This window comes from Megascapheus bottae, chromosome 5 (genome assembly GCF_031878675.1).
Source record: "Megascapheus bottae isolate mThoBot1 chromosome 5, mThoBot2.hap1, whole genome shotgun sequence".
Classification (NCBI taxonomy): Eukaryota; Metazoa; Chordata; class Mammalia; order Rodentia; family Geomyidae; genus Megascapheus; species Megascapheus bottae.
The window spans coordinates 12,900,247-12,916,763 of record NC_143513.1 but is presented as its reverse complement, the minus strand read 5'-3'; the positions used below and the strand labels follow the sequence as shown (position 1 = coordinate 12,916,763).

General features: G+C 35.8%; 1 protein-coding gene across 8 annotated transcripts in view; it reads left to right on the top strand.

Annotated features, from left to right (window-relative positions):
- Dgkb (diacylglycerol kinase beta) overlaps window positions 1-16,517 on the top strand; it is a 624,803-nt gene that overhangs the window by 596,397 nt on the left and 11,889 nt on the right. For all 8 annotated transcript variants that reach the window (XM_090332713.1, XM_090332719.1, XM_090332717.1 and 5 more), the window contains 2 exons: window positions 4,342-4,462; window positions 5,572-5,632. In XM_090332713.1, coding sequence (XP_090188839.1) covers window positions 4,342-4,462; window positions 5,572-5,632 — 182 coding nt within the window. The remainder of the gene's footprint in view (window positions 1-4,341; window positions 4,463-5,571; window positions 5,633-16,517) is intronic.

The following is a 16,517-nucleotide window of genomic DNA, read 5'->3' as shown; positions in this document are numbered from 1 at the left end:
TCAATCATGCTTTGTATCATTCACTTAAATCTCTGAAGACTTGAATATACATTACATTTTTGTATTTATACTAAATGTTCCAATGGTTATAATCTATGAGCTTTCAGATTTGAAACTGTTCTTCCACCATAGAGTTGAGCTAGAGAATATGAATCATTAACATTTCTCAACTCCATGATAAAATAAGTCGATTAATGAGAAGCCAGGCTGTCTATAGGAAATAGACCTGGTACAAAACCACCTTGTTTTGCTGTGAATCTATCGTTGTTTATAACTGGTTTATCTTGCATAATCATAACTGTGCATTGTGTGCTCCAGATATTCTTGAATATTAAAATAATATCAGATGGGCACCAATGATTTGCACCTATACTACTAGCTACTCAGAAGACTGAGACACAGAGATGGAGGTTGCAAGCTATCTTATAGGTAGGCTGAGGGAGGGTGGTATCCATGAGACTATATTTCTTTTTTTGAAAGATTTTATTACACTGATTTTAACATCATATTTCAAATACCATGTTTAACAAGGAAGAATTCAAGAAGGGAATCTCTATATGTAATCACTGGAACATCGATTTTAGAACATAATTAAAATTAAGTTGAGGGTTTATATGTCACAGATACTTATCAATCTACATAACATTATGTCTATAGAGTATATATCCCATCATAGATTTTTATGATTATGAAGTTATGTTTATATCTCCAAGACCATGTCTATAACCTTGGATACCCAAATATTGAGTCATTGTTTTTGTACTGTTTGGATCTAATATCCACATATCAAGGAGCCTATGCAACTTCTGTTCTTTTGGTCTTGACTTATCTCACTCAATATGATTCACCCTGGTGTCATTCACTTCCCAACGAATGCCATTATTTAATCTTGTCTGTTGGCTATGGAGAAGTCCATTATATATATGACACTTTTTTATCCATTCATCTGCAGTTGGGCATCTGGGTTGTTTCCACAGCTTGGCTATTGTGAATAGTGGAGAAGAACATAGCTGAGGTGTCCTTATCATATCCTGGGTTATGATGCTCAGGGCAGATGACCAGGAGTGGTATTGTGGGATTGTAGGGAAGGTCTATTTTTAGTTTTTTGAGAAACCTCAAAACTGCTTTTCAGAGTGGCTCTACTAGTTTACATTCCCACCAGCAGTGCAGTAGGGTTCCTCTTTCTGCACAACCACATCAGTATTTGTCATTGTCTGAGTTCAGAATATTGGCCATTCTGATTGGAGTAAGGTGATATCTTAGGGTTGTTTTTATTTGCATTTCCTTTATGATCATGGATGATGAGCATTTTCTATATGTTTCTTTGCCATTTTAACCTCTTCTTTTGATAAGACTCTCTTTAGTTTCCTTGCCCATTTAGTCATTAGTTTGTGGGTTTGGGGGGGATTAGTTTTTTTGAGTTCCCTGTAGATATTGGATATTAAGCATTTGCCTGATGCTAAATATCTTTTCCCAGTTGGTTGGCTGTCTTTCTACTTTAGTAGCTATGCCTTTGTCTGTGCAGAAACTTTTTATTTTTAGGTAGTCCCATTTGTTGAGTCTCTCTCCAATCTATTGTAACCCTTGGACTCTGTTCAAGTTTTTGCCTGTGCCTATGAGTTCCAGTACCTCTCCTACTCTATTGTGTAGCAGTTTCAGGTCTGATATTCAGGTCTTTGATCCATTCTGAGTTAATGCTTGTGCATGGTGACAGGTTGGGATCAATTTTTAGTTTTTTGCATGTGGCTGCCCAGTTTCCCAGCACCAATAATAGGTTGTGTTTGTTCCACTTTATATCTGGCTTCTTTGTTGAATGTAAGTTGACTATAGGTCTGTGGTTTTATTTCTGAATCTTCTATTCTGTCCCATTGATCTTGTTTATTTTTGTGCCAATACCATGCTGTTTTTGTTATTATGGCTCTATAGTAGAGTTTGAAGTCTGGTATTGTAATACCACCTGCATTCCTCTTTTTGCCTAGAATTGTTTGGCTATTCTAGGTCTTTGTTGTTTTGTATGAACTTTTGGATTACACCTTTTATTTCAGTAAAGAATGTCCTTGGGATTTTCATGGGAATTACATTGAATTTGTATATAAATGTTGGCAGGATGGCCATTTTCACTATATTGGTTCTCACTATCCATTTCTTAGTGTCCTGTTTGATTTCTTTCATTAGGCTTTTATAGTTTTCATTTAAAAATCCCTTTACATCTTTGGTTAGGTTAATGCCTAAAAATTTCATGAACTTTTCTTTCTTTTTTTTTGAGATTTTATTTCTAAACTAACTTTGTGAACAGCAGCACTGGCCAACACTGGTAGCTCATGTCTGTAATCCTACATATTCGGGATGCTAAGATCTGTAGCTGTTTGTTGCCAGCCCAGCCAGGAAAATCTATGAGAAAATTATTTCCAGTGAGCCACCAAAATACATAATTAGAGCTGTGGCTCAATGGTAGAGCACCAACTCTGAGCAAAGAAGCAAAGAGACAGCTCTTTGTTCAAACTCCAGTAGAGAGTAAAGCAACAAAAATAGCAGAGCTGGAGCTATAACTGAAGTGATAGAGAAAAAGAGCAAGCTGAGTAAATACAAGTTCTTGAGTTCAAACCTCAGTACCACTAAAAATAAAAAAAGTATGAATAAGAATTTATTTACATTTTGAAAGAACACTGAAAGTATATAAAAATAAAAAAAAAGAAGCATCCTGTGTGATCACTCAGATTTCAGACTTCAAATCATGCACATAAGCATTCTGAATAAAATTTGTGAGCAAACAGGCCCTTGCTGTGTCTTGAAATAGGGTTTTCCGGGATTGTTTTACCAATGCCAGTTTGCCTCTCTGCTGACTGAAAACCTTTAGGTTGGAAAGGGACCTTGAAGCTCACACAGACCAACTTTTATTTCTACATATAAAAAAGCATCTCTTTAATTTTTAGCATATCTTTTTTTCAATGCCACTGCATTATTGAAGGCTAACAGTGTAATGTTTGACAGTGCTCAGGTTCAAATTTATGTGAATATAAAAAAGAATTCATTAATCTTCAGCTCCTTCTTCTCTAATTAGGGATAATCCTGCCTTTCTTATATTGATCTTGAGGTGAGAGGAACCAATAAGTAGGAAGTGATTTGTCCTGTGACAAGTACTTAATAAACTTTAAACAAGGGCTGACCATTTCATTGGCCACTTTCTGGTATCTTTTACTACTAATAATAATTGTATGGTATTCATTTTGTAATTTATTCCTAAATGCTAATATGTTAAAACATATTTCTTTTCTTTCCTTTTTTTGGTCAGTCTTGAAGCTTGAACTCTAGGCTTTTGTGCTGAAGGCTGGAACTCTACCACTTGAGTCACAGCTCTTCTTCTGGCTTTTGGTGATTAACTGATGATATGCATCTCATGCGCTTCCCTGTCTTGACTGGCTTCTAACTGAAAACCTCAGATCTCAGCCTCCTGAATACCTACGACTACTGGTGTGACCAACCAACACCCTTCTAGAAATGTATTTCTAAACATCAGGAAAATATTCCAAGAAGCTACTACTGTCTCTTAAACTTTTACACAAAGTTATCTCTGATTATGGATAAGCCACCTGATGGTTATCTAATGTATAAAATAACCATCAACTCTGTGACCTCTAAGGTCTCTCATTCTCTGGTAATTTAACAGAATCTTTTTGACAGTATCTCCTCAGACTTTACCTATAGTGATGAGATGTATATTTGTGGCCTAACACGGTCTATAAAAATGTTCCCTGTGTACATGTGGAATAACATTTAAGTATGTTGATGTTAAAAACTATTGGTATTTTTTTGCATTATTGGCTTAGAATTTTTTCTTCCCTCTTGTTTAAGAAAAAGCTGACAGCAAATCATTTTTCCAGAGAACGTTGAGGTTTAGTTAAAAGGAAAACTACAGGAGTAGGCCATCTTTTCATTTCTTTCAGCTTTGAAGACAGTTTTTTAAGCCAGTTATTGGTGGCTCATTTCTGTGGTCGTACCTACTCAGAAAGCTGAGATTTGGAACAAGGCTCAAAGTCAGACCATAAAAATGTCTGAGAGACTCAGATGTGAGTCTCCAATTAATTCATTTTCTTACTAATCTCCAATTAATCAGCAAAAAAACAAAGCCAGGTTGGTATCACAGCTCAAGTGGTAGAGCACCAGATGTGAGCAAGTTGAAGACACATATGACCCTGCATTTAAGCAGGGGAAGAAAAAAAAATAGAAAAAGAAAGGCTTTTCTTGAGAGGGAGCTTTCATTATTTCTGTAATATGGGAAGATATTATCATGCAGGCATATGCACACTCACTGTAACCCATAGGGTATCTGTTTTCTTTCAGATTTGAGTGACCAGCTTCTGGAAGTGGTTGGCTTGGAAGGAGCCATGGAGATGGGTCAAATCTACACAGGACTGAAGAGTGCTGGCCGGCGGCTGGCTCAGTGCTCTTCTGTAGTCATCAGGTAGCTGTTCTTTCTCTGCAATTGACAAGGAGTGGGGAACAATAATAATATGACTTATCTGCAAACTACTTTAAATTCTATGTACTTTTATAGGGACACTTTTGTTCTATTTTTGTTTCACAAAACCAATGATTGATATTGATATATTCCAGAATCATGGAGATTTTTACCAATTCCCCAACAGCCAATTCCCCAACAGGCTGAGTAGAGCATGAGTCTTTCTTGGTGACTACCAATGCAATAGTGATACACCAAAGCTAAAATGAATATTAATTCTTCCTTCATCATTTATTCATTTGTTTCCTTTCCTGAAGCACCAAAGTATTTACTAGGCAAATTATCTAAATGGGAAAATAACTATTGATGCACTATGAACTTCATTTCTCATATGAACTAAATAAAGTACAGCATAATTTCTTGGAGAATTGTTATGAATAATTGTTTCGTGAATTTTTCATACATTAAATATGAAACTTTCCATGGATTTCCCATCCCCTAATATTTTATCTGTAAGGAAAATAGATATTCTAAAGTCCATTCTAAAGTTTCAGAGGTGAAACTATACATTGTAGAGCACACATAGTAGATGTTATTTATTGGAAAGTATTGATTTCTGGAAATCTGCCACGTTGGCTTCTTTTCTTCAGTTTGTCTTTGTGAGAGTGTACATTAATACTGAGGCTTTACCTCAGGGCCTGGGCTCTGTTCCTTCGCCTTTTTTCCTCACTTGAGCCTCACCTCCACTTCCTACTTTAGGGCTGTTAATTGGAGATAAGAATTTCATGCACTTTCCTGTCAAGGCTGGCTTCAAAATGGGGTCCTCAGATCTCAGCTTCCTCAGTCGCTAGGATTACAGGCATCAGCTATGGGTACCCAAAATTCTCCCTGTGTCCTTGAATATGAAGTCTGATCTTTTTTGTTTTGATTCCTGATATTTTGCTAGCATTTCCTGTGACCAAAATACCTTTCAGGATATTTATTAACAGTGAGAGAAAATCTCCCTTTTGAGCTAGCAAAATTACACATTTGTCTTTTCTGATTTCCTCATTTTGTATAAAAGCCTGTTCTGTAGTTTGGTAACAGAGATAACATGAACTGTTTTCTCCTAGGACTAGCAAATCCCTGCCCATGCAGATCGACGGTGAGCCCTGGATGCAGACTCCATGCACGGTGAGTGAGGAGTCCTTGGGTAGCATGTCATTTAGCTTTTACTTTCCAGATCTCAGATATCCTGATAACTAAATGATCATGTTATTTAATCATTTGTCTTAACTTTATTCAGACTTTTAGTTCTTCCCTAATTTATGCGTTAAAGCCATTGTGCATGTGTTTAAAGCAATTACATTTACGCATTAGATGTTCTATGTTCTTGATAGTGATTTAACTCTCAGATATGTGTTAGCCTAACATGGAATACTGTATGTCAGTTATAAACTCTGGGACTCAGTGCCCTATTGATCAAGTTTCTTGTTTATTATAAAAGGCATTCTATGAAAAATTATTTGCTAGTCTTCCAAGCATATGCCTTCCTAATTTTATTACTTGCTCATCAATTCTTCTCAATTACTATAACATTTGAGACTTCCTCCATAAGATACAAATTCCCCTATTGGAAGTGCTGCTGTGGCACAAGTGATAGAGCTGTAGCCTTGAGCTGAAGAGTTCAGGGACAGCACCCAGGCTCAGAGTTAAAGTTCAACAACAGACAAAAATTTCCCTGTTGTTTTCTCCATAATTCAATATTATCCATTTTCAAAATTATCCTCTATCAAAATTTTCGTTGATACAATGTTTTTTCCACATTTCCAAAATGAAGAGGAGCAGTAGTAAGACCTTATATTTTGCTAGCAGGTGAGACTATATGAGTAATAAGAAAGCATATGTGATAAATGTTACTGCAGATTGTAAGAGTTATGACAAATATCAGGTGACAGGAGGAAAAGGAACTATTGGAAATGGAAGATATTATTTTAGATAAATGATCTAATAGACCATTTTGAAACAATACAGCCAAAAGCTTAGTGTGTCAAAGAACAGAAAGGAGCGTGTGAGTGAACGTCATGATGGGGACAGTGCAGCCAACCCATTAAAGAGACACGGTGGATGGGGATAGCTCAGGTATCGAAATCAAAGGTAGATTGGAATAGAGGAGACAGAGAACCATAAACAGGGTGACACGGATGAGATGTATTATTTCTCACAAACTGGCATGTTGAATCAAAACCCACTTGTACAGTAAAGATAGCTAAAAAGTAAAAATTAAACAATAAACTAAATATGATTAATATTTATGATTTTAATATACATATTAAAAACATAAATTGGAGACAAAGAGTTAGAATTTGATTTTAAGTGCAATAGGTGTTTCCTGAAGGATGTTAGAACCATCTGATTGTACCTTCTTGAAGTTCACATTGCTGTGTAGTAGAGTATGGTTTGTGCTGGGAGAAGATCTGTCTGAGATTGGCAGAGAAGGAAAAGGGAAGCAGATGGATTTGGACTATGTACTAGAGTGTAAGAGAGGCAAAATCTACTACTGAGTCTACTGCTGAGTTCTATTGAAGGAAAGGTCTGAGTTCTATTAAGATGAGGGAAGAGTTGAGTAAGGATGGTGCCTCTTAGTAACCATAACTGGGAATGAGACCACTTTAATAAAAAAAAAGCTGGGGAGAGTTTTAATCTTGAACGTAGTATTGTGTTAACGTAGATCAGGGTTATTGTGCTTGTGCAATATTTTATGATTTCCCTCACCCAAAAGCAATCTATAGAAAGTAGCTAAATAAGTTTAGCCATGCAACAAAATGTTACTAAGTAAGACAGTCTTACTTCTAGGGGTTGAGAATTTAGCTCAGGGGAAGAGCACTTGCTTGGCAAGTACAAGGCCCTGAGTTCAGTCCTCAGCTCTGGAAAATAAAAAGAGATAGAGTGCCTTTCTTCTAAAGAAATGTATATTAAAATGGTTCTGGAAAAGCCTATGTGGAGGCTGAACTCTAGAATCTATATTTCTCTTCCTTATTTCTTCCTTCCCAATTCTTTCTCCTGAGCACATTGGAACATCCTAGTTATCATCCATGTGTTCATCTAATGAGGAGGGCAGCCTAGGGTAAGGAGTAGAGAACATAGGATCACAAGGAAGGGAGGACATAAATTAAGTTACATTTAATTTGTGTCAGTATACCCAGCACCTACTTTCCCCCATTTCTTCCAGCTGATGGGTACTCAGTAAACTTTTGTTAAATAGCAAGTGACTAGACAAAGACTCAGGGGTCTCAAATTCAATATTATCATAGAAGATTCATCATCTGGCTTGTTCCCTGCCCTCTTTTTGTGAGTTAGAATCATTAACACACCCAGTGTTTCCTAGTTATCACCTTTTTATAACCATAGATCCAATGAAGATGTCTACTTAATGATATCATCTATTGCTGGAATCGTTTTTTTCTGTCTTTGCTTTCCTGTGACACCTACCTTAGGCTTGGTCCATTATGTTTCTCATTTCTATAAAAACTGCCTCAGCCAGGTGTCAGTGACTTGGACCTAAAATCCTAACTTCTAAAGAGACCGAGACCTGAGCTATATTATGGTTCAAAGTCATCCTAGGTAGGAAAGTCCATGAGTCATTTATCTCCAAGGGAACAAAATGCAGAACTGGAGCTGTGGCTCAAGTGGTAGAGTGCCAAATTTGAGCAGAAAAGCTAAGGGATAACATCAAGGCTCTGAGTTCAAGCCCCAATACAAACAAACACACACACACACACACACACACACACACACACACACACACACCTGCTTTCCCAACTTCAGTCTGACTCTAGCTAAATCCATCTGGTACATCTCAACTATAAAAAATTAATTTCCCAGAAACAGTCCACTCCAACTCTTCTCATTACTTTGAGTCAAGTTTTCTGCTTTGTTTTTCCAACTTCAGCTCTTACTTTTCATCTAAGCAATGTTCACCTCCTCTTTTGTTTGGTGTCATAAATTATCTCTTGAATCTTAGCCCCTGTAGTCTTCTCTGAGTATTGTCCCTCTCTTATTTCTCCATTTCGCACATCCAAGAAACTTTCTGGCTCAGCCCCAGTATTCAGAAGCTTCATCATAACCCCTGGTACATTGCATTGATATCCCTATTTTCTTGCCTATACCTGTAAGTTTACAAATATCATAAACTATGATTCTGGATACATATAGAACTCTGCCTCAGAAGATATATAGAACTGTATCTCACACATAATTTGATTGCCAATACCAAGTTCAGTTTGAATTTATGAATTTCTTAAATACTTCTTGGGGTTGTATAACACTTCAAAAAATGCTTTCTACTAAATCTTCCTTCACCGAACATAATGTAGTTTGGCTAGCAATTCATTCACATATTTTTATATATAAATACATGGAAACATTATTTTCAGTTATCTTTATTCATTATATTCTCAAAGCAAAGAATTTGAATGTATCAGGGAAGATATATTTCTCCAACCTCCAAAGATCTATTCCTTCTGTTTCTTGATTCAGTGAAACTAAACTTCTAAGGGCTACTTCCTTTCTCATTGCTGATTACATATTTACTTGACATTCTATTGATTGTGTTCTATAAATTCTTTGAAATATTGCTACTTATGTATTAGTTATGACCTATGAAACTTAGGTGAGAAGTAATGTCAATTAAGCTATAATTGAAATTATTCTAGTGCCTCTGTCTACCTTTAAGGTGGGGAGGAATAGGTAGGTGCTAGAGGCTCACACAATATTCCTCCCATCTAATCAGGAGGTTGAGATCTGAGGAGTATGTTTGAAGCCAGCCTTAGCCAGAAAATCAATGAGTCTTATCTCCAATTAATTAATCATCAACAAGCTAGAACTGCATATGTGGCTCAAGTGATAGAGAATCAGCTTTGAGAAAAACAGGTAAAGTAGAACATAAGGTCCTGAGTTCAAGTCTCAGTACCGGGCGGAGAGCAGGGTGAAGTAAATAGAACAAAAAAGTCTTTCCATTGTTATAAAAAGAAAGAAGTCATGAACAATTCATAAGCTAAAGAGTGAGATGATCACAGGTAAACTATGAAGACTCATCATCGTGGTGATAATTAATGCAAGGTAACTTCCATCAGTAAAGCATTAAATCAGGCATATTATTTCCCTTTTCCTTGTTATAGTCTTTTCTTGACATAATACCTCCAGATTCTGTACCTGCTTATTTCCTGTTTAATACTTTCAACAAACCTAAAGCCATGCCAATGCCTTCCAAGCCTGGTAGTCTTGCTACTTGAGTACTGGTATTCCAGAGGCAAACCCTTTGTCATCTAAGGGGCCATACCTTCTGCTTTCCCATTTCTGCTGCACAACTTGGATGCCATTTTCCTTACTGATACTAGCATTCATTTTATTTGGGCACAGAGTAAGGGAAGTAAGTTACCACTTACATCCTCTATCCTCTACTAGAAAGAATGCATCTGTTTTACCCTAGCCTCTACTGATACATGAATTTTATCTACTTTTTTGTATATTTGAGCATATAACAATCATTAAAAAGGCTTTCATGATTATATTTACATACATTCATAAAATATACTTTGTCATATTTCCCCCCTCTTTGTATCATTCTTAGTTGTTTTCACAAATTCTAGCAAAAGTTTATCATGCAAATTCCTCTTATAAAAGGAAAAGTGGGACTTGTTAAATTTTGTATGCTTGTGTTTTAATTATTTAAAAAACCATATTTTGCAGAGATCATATCTGAAAAACAAACTAAAAGCAAAAGGCCTGGGAATATGTTTTAAGTGGAAAAGCATTTGCCCAACAAGCATATCTCCCTAATTCAAACTCTAACACAGCTAAAAATGTTATCATTTCACTGCAGTATTAATTTTTAATCGCTTAATCTTAGGCTATTAAGATGAATATGAAATATTTTATAAATTTAAGCTTTCCTAGATTTAGCAATTGAGTGTAAAGTAGATGGAGGATAATGAGCTTCTTAAGACATTTGATGTTCCTGATGATGTTGGCAAGAATCAAGATAATAATGGCTAATATTAATTAGGTAAATATTTATTAAAGATTTCCTTTCAATGTGTTCACATTCATTATTTAGGTAAACAACACAAAAACCCTAAGAAGTCAAGAAAACATTATAATCATCATATTATGCATTAAAAAGTTTTTTTTTAACCTTGGCAAAGAAGTCAAGGAACTTTGCCAAGGTTACAAAGTAAGTAGCAGAAACAGAATGTTGAGCTCCCTTAAATGGCTTTGTTTCCATTTTCAGTCGCTCAGAGCCTTCAGTGTATCTCTAAAGTTAGTGATGAATTGAAGGCTGGCATTTATAAAAGAATTCAGCCTTTTACCCATTCGTTTATATATTTCATCTTTACTTGATGTGTCATGTTACACTTCTCAGAGTAGGCAATGTCAGGCAGAATTATTACAGAACAGCATAGCTTCGATGAGCACACTCTCTTTTCCTCCATGTCTAAGGCATCATCTCACATAAAACAATTCAGAATCCTGGTCCTGGCATGCAGTGTTACTTTTACAGCTGGTACCAGCCTGCCATGCTCCATTGGGACCAATTCCCAGAGAATTCCACCTGATATCACTTCCTTCTAAGCTGCACCTTAAATTCCCATTCTCTGTTTTGTAGTTTAGAGAGAGATCCAGCAACTATGCTTCACCTTGGAAGCATTTTAGGTCTCCTGTTTTATTCTTCTTCATACCTGACAGAGAGTTGTTGATATGCTATGGTTTCTGATGATGAACCCAATCATTTGAGTGTTTCCAACATGTGACATGGCATTTTCCCAGCTGTTTTCAAGATCTTTGTCTTTCTCTTTAGTATCCAGCAGTTTGAGGCTGATGAGTCTCAGCATAGATTTCTTTGGGGATTAGTTGGTCATCAGGATTTCACAAACTTTCCTATCTGGGCTGGCTTCAAACCTTTATCTTCGATCTCAACCTCCTGAGTAAGGATTACAGGTGTGAACCACCAGCAGCTAGCTTTCAGGGTTCTCTTGATGGAAGTAGAATGTCTGGTCACCCTGGGCCCAAATGAGCAAGAGCCTAGTCGCACCCAGAACTGGTGAGCCTCTGCTTTAAGAAGGCCATTTAATTCTGTGAGCTTATGTCTAGATCTGGCTTTAACCTATTGTAGCTTTCTCACTTTATACTCTTCTGTTTGGTTTGACTATTTTATGATGACACTATATAACTTTAGACATTCAAAAAACCCCGGAAGAAAACATATTTGAATGGTTTTCTTTTTCCTTTTTCTGTTTTAGTATCATAGAGTTTAACAAATCTGTAGATTTATGTTTTGCCAAATCAAGATGTTTTCAGCCAGGATTGCTTCAGATATTACTGCATATAGAACTCTTTCTTATTCTGAAATTTTGATTATATGTATATGTGTATATGCATGTATATATGCATGCATATAGATACTAGATACTTCATACAGGATTTATGTTTCTCATAGATATTTGTCTACTTTTTCTGTACCCTTTAATCTCCCTACTATTTACATTGATACAAATATTTTATATTCAAGTTCACTGATTTGGCCACCCTTAATTTTTTAGTAAATTTTCAATTGATTCCTATTTCAACATTCTCTATTTCTCACATGACACTTCCTTCATTTTAAGAGTGTCTCCCATTTATTTTTTAGACCATGGTTACAAAAGGGACTTAATCCTTATGTATTTATTTCAGTCTTTTTTATATTATCTCAGGTTTTGCCTTGTTGGCTGATTTTTTCCTCCATGAACATTTCTGAGATTTTTTTCAAGGTTTTTTTTAATATGTTGAGAATTTTTGGATTATATCCTGAATATTTTGAATATCATACTAAAAGACCTTGGCAGCCATTTCATATCTATAAGAAATACTGACTTCATATTTTAGATTCATTTTGTCAGGTAACTGGCTTGATTAGGTTCAAGTCATAAATACTATCTGTCTTTTATGAGTTGTGTTTCCTCTACTAGTTCAGTTTTCCTTGTTTTTCTGCCAGTTCTGGGGCTTGAGCTAAGGGCCTCCCTAACTCACATAGTTTTTTCTCAATCAAAGCTAGAAATGAAGCCATACCTTCATTTCCTTAACCCAGTTGTCAATGTCTTTGTAATATTATCCTGATTTGTTTGACATGAAAAAATTCATAGACTTATCAAGAGACCATGTGGTAAACTTCCCTCTAATTCAGTTCTCAAAATAATTATTATACCTTTTTAAAGAAGACTCATACTCAAGCTCAGCATGTAAACTAAGGGAATGCTAAACAATTATACGAAATAACTGCCCAACACCCCTCTTCCCCATGATCTCCCTGACCTTTTGATCTCCTAGAGCCCTCACATTTTACATTTAGATTGAAATACAACGCTGTAGTTTCCATGCTCGGCCATCAATGTACACAAAATATCATCGTGGTCCAACACACTGCATCAAGGTGATAAGGAGAGGAAAAAATAGCTGGGCTCTCTTCTATGAATTAGGGAGTATTTTTGTGTACTGACAAAGTTCCTCATTTGACATATAAAGTCCTTTGACATTGTAAAGTCACTAAGATAGGAAAGGTCTGGATGGAAATACAAAACTTCTTATTGTCACCTTCTCTCTGCATTCGATCTCCTTCTTACACCATGGGCCAGAGACATCAAGCTTTTCTTGTAACTTTCTGCTGTAGCTGATAGAGAACTCTAACATGAATAAAAAGGCTACATTTATATCCAAACTCAGAGACACAAGAAGGAATAAGCAAACATGAAACTAATCTGAAAATTCAGTACTTCTTCATATTCTTAATTTCTTTCCTAAGTTATCTGTATAGATCTACTTTTTAATATTGTGTGTGTGTGTGTGTGTGTGTGTGTGTGTGTGTGTGTGTGTGTGTGTATGTGTGTTCATGTGTGTCCAGGTCCTGGGATTTGAACTCAGGGCTAGGGTACTCTCCCTGAGCTTTTAATCTCAAGGATAGTGCTCTACCACTTGAACCACTGATCCATTAATGAAATTTTTGGTTGGTTAATTGGAGATTTTAACAGTCTTATGGACTCTCTGCTCAAGCTGATACTCAGGTTTCAACCTGTTGATTGGATTACAGGCATAAGCCACCAGCACGTGGCTACTTTTCAATATTTTTGATAGACACTCTGTGTATTCTGTCCACATTTTGTATGGTTTCAATGGAAAAGGAAGAATGGAATATGTTTACTCCCTTTTTAGTGACACTGCTTCTGTACAATAGTGAAGGTTTTTGAGATTTGCTTGAGTACTCTCATCTGGTCAATATATCCTCAATGTAGGTGAATTTGCTCACTTGAGATTTTTTTTTACATTGTATCTCTCTCCTCTTAGCTCTTCCGAAAATGCCAATTAATGCATTAAAACTTGAATTTTAAAATCTTATTCATTTTGGGAAAACTTTATGTAATTTTTTCTACCTAGGTATCTTACATTTAGATGATTTGATACAACATCTATCTGAACTAAAATGATTGAGCAACATGCACAACTCTTTCAGTTATCTACAATGAAGTTTTTGGAAGTATCCAAATATCTCTATATCATTAATGATGTAGATGATGGCCACATAGGATTTTGTTTTTAAGCTTGTCTCATTAGCAGGAGCATATTAAGATGGTTGGAAATATATTATGGTATTATGGGGACCTTTTAGGTTATGGAGGCAATATTAGGTGATATCCAGGTTAGAACTTGTTTTTCTGCTTATAAATTTGTCATCTGTTTATTAAGCTTATTTGCGTAAAGGTAACAAGTAGAGAGGAGAAAATGCCATGCTATAGATGCTGTCTGAAATTCAGTGATGAGGCATTTTAAGAGGAAATTGGACACTTTATCAAGAGTCCATTCAAAGTTGAATATCAATTTTTTTTCGTGGTTGCTCACACCTTTATTTTTTCATATATTTTTATTGTAATTAATAGAAGGGTTACATGATATTTGCCAGATAGATGGTGCATTAATTCCCATACATTGATACACTTTCACATGTCTTGGTCCCCATTTCCCTCCCCCCCCACCCCCACCCCTCATCTTGTTTTCCCCGTTCCCTATCCAATTTCAAATAACCAAATACAAATACATCCGATATATCAGTCAAAGTTGAATATCATTTAAAACTCTACATGAGAATATTAGCTAAAATGTACTTAAAATATTACTTTAAATACTATTATATTATAAAATATAATTGTCTTTTTTGGCCATAGTTTATGTGTTTAAATTTCCTCCGCTAAATTGTTTTTGCTAATCCAGAGCCTTGAACTCAGGGCCTGGGAAATGTTCATGAGATTTTTTTTGTGTTTTTTTGCTCAAGACTAATGCTTTATCAAGTGAGCTGCTGCTCTCCTTGGAGCTTTTGTTCTTGTTAATTTGAGAAAAGAATTTCCCAGCCTTTCCTGTCTATTCTGAAGACTGAGGTTTGAGGATCATGGTTGGAGGCCTGAGTGAGCCCATAAGACATCAACACGTAGCTAATACTTTTTTTCTTTCTTTTCTTTTTTTTTTTTTTTTTTGCCAGTCTTAGTGAGTGAACTCAGAGCCTGAACACTGTCCTTGAGCTTTCTCAAGGCTAGGACTTCACCACTTGTGCCACAGCACCACTTCTGGCTTTTTCTATATATGTGGTATCAAGGAATTGAACCCGGGTCTTTATGCATGCTAGGCAAGCACTCTACCATTAGGCCAAACTCCTGGCCCTAATATTTCTTTTGGCTGCTAAAGATATAATAAATATTCCTAAAGTCAATTTGAAGATTGGATCATTTCCAGCAAGGATTTACTAAAACTTGTAACACATGGAGAAAATCATGTAGGACAATGGGATAAAGGGAGATATAAAAAGATATTCTTTTTTAAGATGGGACTCTATACCTCTCGTGTACTTTACTGGACCCCAGAGCTTAACTAAAAACAAACAATATCTGGTATGAATCTCTTTTGTAGAATCTTAACCACTTTATTAAAACTCTCATTTGTCAGTGTTTTATTTAAAACTTATTCTATGTTCTACTATTTTAAACATCAGTTTGAGCAAGCTGGCTTCTGTAACTGAAATAGTCAACTCTTAATGCACTTTAGCAGAAATTAAATGTAGTGAGAAGTTAAAAATAATTTTCACTCCTTGAAAGTAATGTTTTATGGAATTTCTGTAAGGAAGGAAGGAAAGAAACCACTTACGGAGATAATTAGGTCACGTAAGTAGATCCAGTTCACAGAAAACATAACACAGAGCTAGGGACCAAATCTTGACTTCTGTTAGATCAGTGTCCTCTGATTTGGGAAAGTTACTTAATTTTCTCAAAACTCTTTCTTTATTCCTAAAGCCAATTACTGCAGATCACAAAGGAATACTGAAACATTGCTAAAAAAAATAGGACAGGTCACATCTAACAATGCAAAGAAGGCATTAGTTATTTCTATAATGTAAACTAAAAATGTTATATTTAGTAATATGTCTGAATTCTTTTTCTTTTTCTTTGGTCAGCTGTGGGGCTTGAGCTCTTCAGCTCAAGGCTACCACCCTACCCCTTGGGCCACAGTGCCGCTTCCAGTTTTCTGCTGATTAATTGGAGATAAGAGTCTCACTGACTTTTGTGCCTGGGCTGGCTTTGAACCACGATTCTCAGATCTCAGGCTCCTGAGTGACTAGGATTACAGGAGTGAGCCACCGTACCCAGCTGAATTTATTTTCTTTTTGTAGTCATGACTAACTTCTCTGCAATCCAGAATTAGGCAGGAAAAAAAAAAGAAACTTATACACATGAGATTTTATGATGGCACAACATTTCACATTGTTCTACAATTTGGCCAAAGTGTTACAGAAAATAAGGCAATGATTTTTGCCATTTATATCTTGTCATTATATTTTATACATAAATTTATATTCACAAAGAATAGCATTTCATTAGATCACATCTTAAGTAACTACCTAAAAAGAAAATATGTGATTAAATTTATCCAGAATGGAATAGTGCTGTGAAAGAAACAAAGATGCAAATTTATTTACCTAACTTGATTATCCCAAGCTGATTAA